Source organism: Galeopterus variegatus, unplaced genomic scaffold (assembly GCF_000696425.1).
Source record: "Galeopterus variegatus unplaced genomic scaffold, G_variegatus-3.0.2 Scaffold13943, whole genome shotgun sequence".
NCBI classification, from domain to species: Eukaryota; Metazoa; Chordata; class Mammalia; order Dermoptera; family Cynocephalidae; genus Galeopterus; species Galeopterus variegatus.
Window position 1 is genome coordinate 15,201 of NW_007740054.1, and position 2,831 is coordinate 18,031.

Here is a 2,831-nt window from a genome sequence, read left to right on the forward strand (position 1 = left end):
TCTGAAACTCAGTCCCCTTTTCTGAAACCTGGGGGTGGTGACGAGTTACTCATCAACGTCTGGACTGGATCAGGGGCGTGGATGGGGTGTTGCCTGTAAAACCCCCGGCCCAGAGTCTGACCCCAGCAAGCCCCGATATGGCCAAGGCAGGGAATCCAGAGACCTGGGGTGGTGGAAAAACAGCTGGTGAGGATGTCGAGGTTTGGAGAGGAAAAGAGATTTGTCCAAGGCCACACAGCCACTGGTGGCTGAGGAGGGACTGAATTTTCCCCTGACCTGATGGCACTGGGATGCTTGGCCTTTTCTGGGTCAGGAAGCCTTTGAGAAGTGGGCGCAAGGCTCAGACTCTGCCTTTTGGCATGTGCAGCCCTCAGAGGTCCCACACCCAAGCCCCTCCACCCAGCCCAAGAGCAGGACCTGAGTTTTGTCCTGCCGGCCATGAGAATCCAGGGTCCCTCAGAAGGTCACTAAGTTCTGGTTTTGTTCACTTTCAAGGACCTGTCTCCACCTCCCCATCTCTGAAATCCTGCGCCAAGTCTGGGTGCTTCTCTTCCAGGGGACGGCTACTACCTGGCTGTGGGCGGGGCTGTGACCCAGCACAACTGGTCCCACATCACCTCGGTGCTGCAGGACCAGAGGTTCCGGTGCCAGCTCATCGACAGCTCAGAGGACCTGGGCATGATCAGCATCCAGGGCCCAGCCAGGTGAGGAGAGGACGGGGACCCAAGCACCTGGGCACACCTGGTTGCACCTGAGCACAACAGGGACCTGAACCCCAAGCCCTCCAATTGGCCCATGGGCAGAACCACATACTACTCCAAAATGGGAGATTCTGGTAGTTAACCACTCTAGTAGACTCAGAGATGCCAGGCCCAGTAAAAAACCCGCAAGGCACTAGAAGGCAGGCAAGCCCCTACTATGAGAATCAGACTGAACTGGACAGGGTCAGTGTCTGAGGATTCACGCGTCGTGTAAGGATGCCTGCGGGTGGGGGTCTCTGGGTCACGGATATAGTCGAGGAGTTCTAATCCACCATCTCTAAGTGGGGTGGGCAGGGCGGGCCAGGGTCCCTCTTGCCACCTGGGCTGAGAATAGTGTCCTACACTGAGAGGTCGCCTGCTTGTCCCGAAACATCCCCAATGCCAGGTCTACTGATGGGTCATTCCCTCATTCACTCCTTCTGTAGCATGTCCTGAGCTGTGCCCCTGACCCACGGGAATCAGGCCCTCGGATGCTGGCTGATCCATGGAGCCACCTGCGCAGGTGTGCACTATGGAGAGAACTGCACTGCCGTGGCAACCTTGGGCAGGGAGTGGAGCTATTTTTAGTGTGGGGCAGGCAGGTGGCAGGGAAGGGCAGGTGCCAGCCAAACAGATCCAGTCTGCCCGGGGCCAGGCGGCCTCACCCAGCCTCATTATCAGCTGCTCCAGGCGGGCGGCTCCGGGTGGCTCAGCTCCTCCTGGTAATTTCTTAATGTTCTCCTCCAAGATGTCCTTTCTTTCAAAAATAACCCGAAGTTTCTTGTGTGAATAACCCTGTCACCTCCACTGATGAGGGTAAACTTTCTGAGCTGTTATGCAGGAGGCACTGAGCACAGTGCCTGGACCGTGGGAGGGGCGTGAACTGCTGTCCCATAGAACTTTCTGGAAACGTTCCATAACTGAGCAGTCCAGTACAGCAGCCACTGAGTCGCGTGTAGCTGTTGAGCCCTTGGAATGTGGCTAGTCCGACTGAATTTCTTATTTTAATGAACCTAAATTCAAATAGCCTCATGTGGCTAATGAATGGTGGCTGTTATAATTGTTAACACAAAAGGGCCCTGCGTGTGTTTCTCGCTGATTCCTCAGAACGGTGGCATCACTGTCCCTGTTTAGCAGATGGGGGAGCGAGGCTGGGTGGGGGTAAGGGGAATTGGAGGATCTGAGAGTGAGCCCAGGTCTCCAACTGGGAAGCTGTGCCCTCCAGCCACCTGCAGCTTCCTGCGAGAGGGACAGTCTCCCGCACCCTGAGCCAGGACTCAGTAGACGAGGGTGCCAGCCCCGTGCTCACCCACCCAGATGTGACCCCCGGAGCTGGGGTTCTTCCAACACTGCTGAGACCACCACCTGGGTCAGAGCCCTTCCAACCCTTGGTCCCAGGTGGCAGTTCCAGGCTCCTTCCCTTTTGGGGAAGGACACAGGAGCAGCCCTGGCCCAGCCCTGCAGGCTCCCTTCCCTGTGGCCGCCCCTCAGGGCTGCAGAGAGCATTTGTTCTTTGAGATCTGGAGGCCACCCATCTCGCTCTCCAGGGGCTGGCACCACGTGGGTGCTGGGGGGTGATTACATAAGGACCTTGGCAGACTGCACCACTGCTGAGCACCTCAGGCTGGCGTGGGTGGCAGCTCCCTACACTGTGGTGTTGGCGATTAGGGTCAGCAGCACTTCCAGGCAGCTGCCCTCCTGCAGCCCCAGCACCCGCTGGGACCCCTGAGGAGCGGAAGTTGGGGGCCATGCCAACCCAGGGCATTCTCAATCAGTCATATTTACTGATTGTCCTCTTTATGCCAGTCACAGGACTCCTGGCTTAGTGGGGGGTGGGTACAACCAATGGGAGATATAACCTGGCAGGAGACTATGGGACCCCGGATGAAGGGAGTCAGGGAGGGCTTCCTGGAGGAGGTGACAGCTGACCCAAGAGCTGAAGGATGACAAAGGGTTAAATGGGGGCAGGGGAACGGGGTGAGAATGTGGAGGGGCACAAGAGGGGTAAACCTGGAAGGAGACAAGGGAGTACCACGCCGGGAAGTGACAACTTCCCTGGAGACTGGGCATCATCCCTGGTGAGGTTGTGGG

At 57.6% G+C, this 2,831-nt stretch overlaps 1 protein-coding gene across 1 annotated transcript in view; it reads left to right on the forward strand.

Annotated features, from left to right (window-relative positions):
• Positions 1 to 2,831, forward strand: part of LOC103581790 (sarcosine dehydrogenase, mitochondrial-like) — a 25,345-nt gene that overhangs the window by 14,134 nt on the left and 8,380 nt on the right. The window contains exon 4 of the mRNA XM_008563541.1: positions 557 to 704. Coding sequence (XP_008561763.1) covers positions 557 to 704 — 148 coding nt within the window. The remainder of the gene's footprint in view (positions 1 to 556; positions 705 to 2,831) is intronic.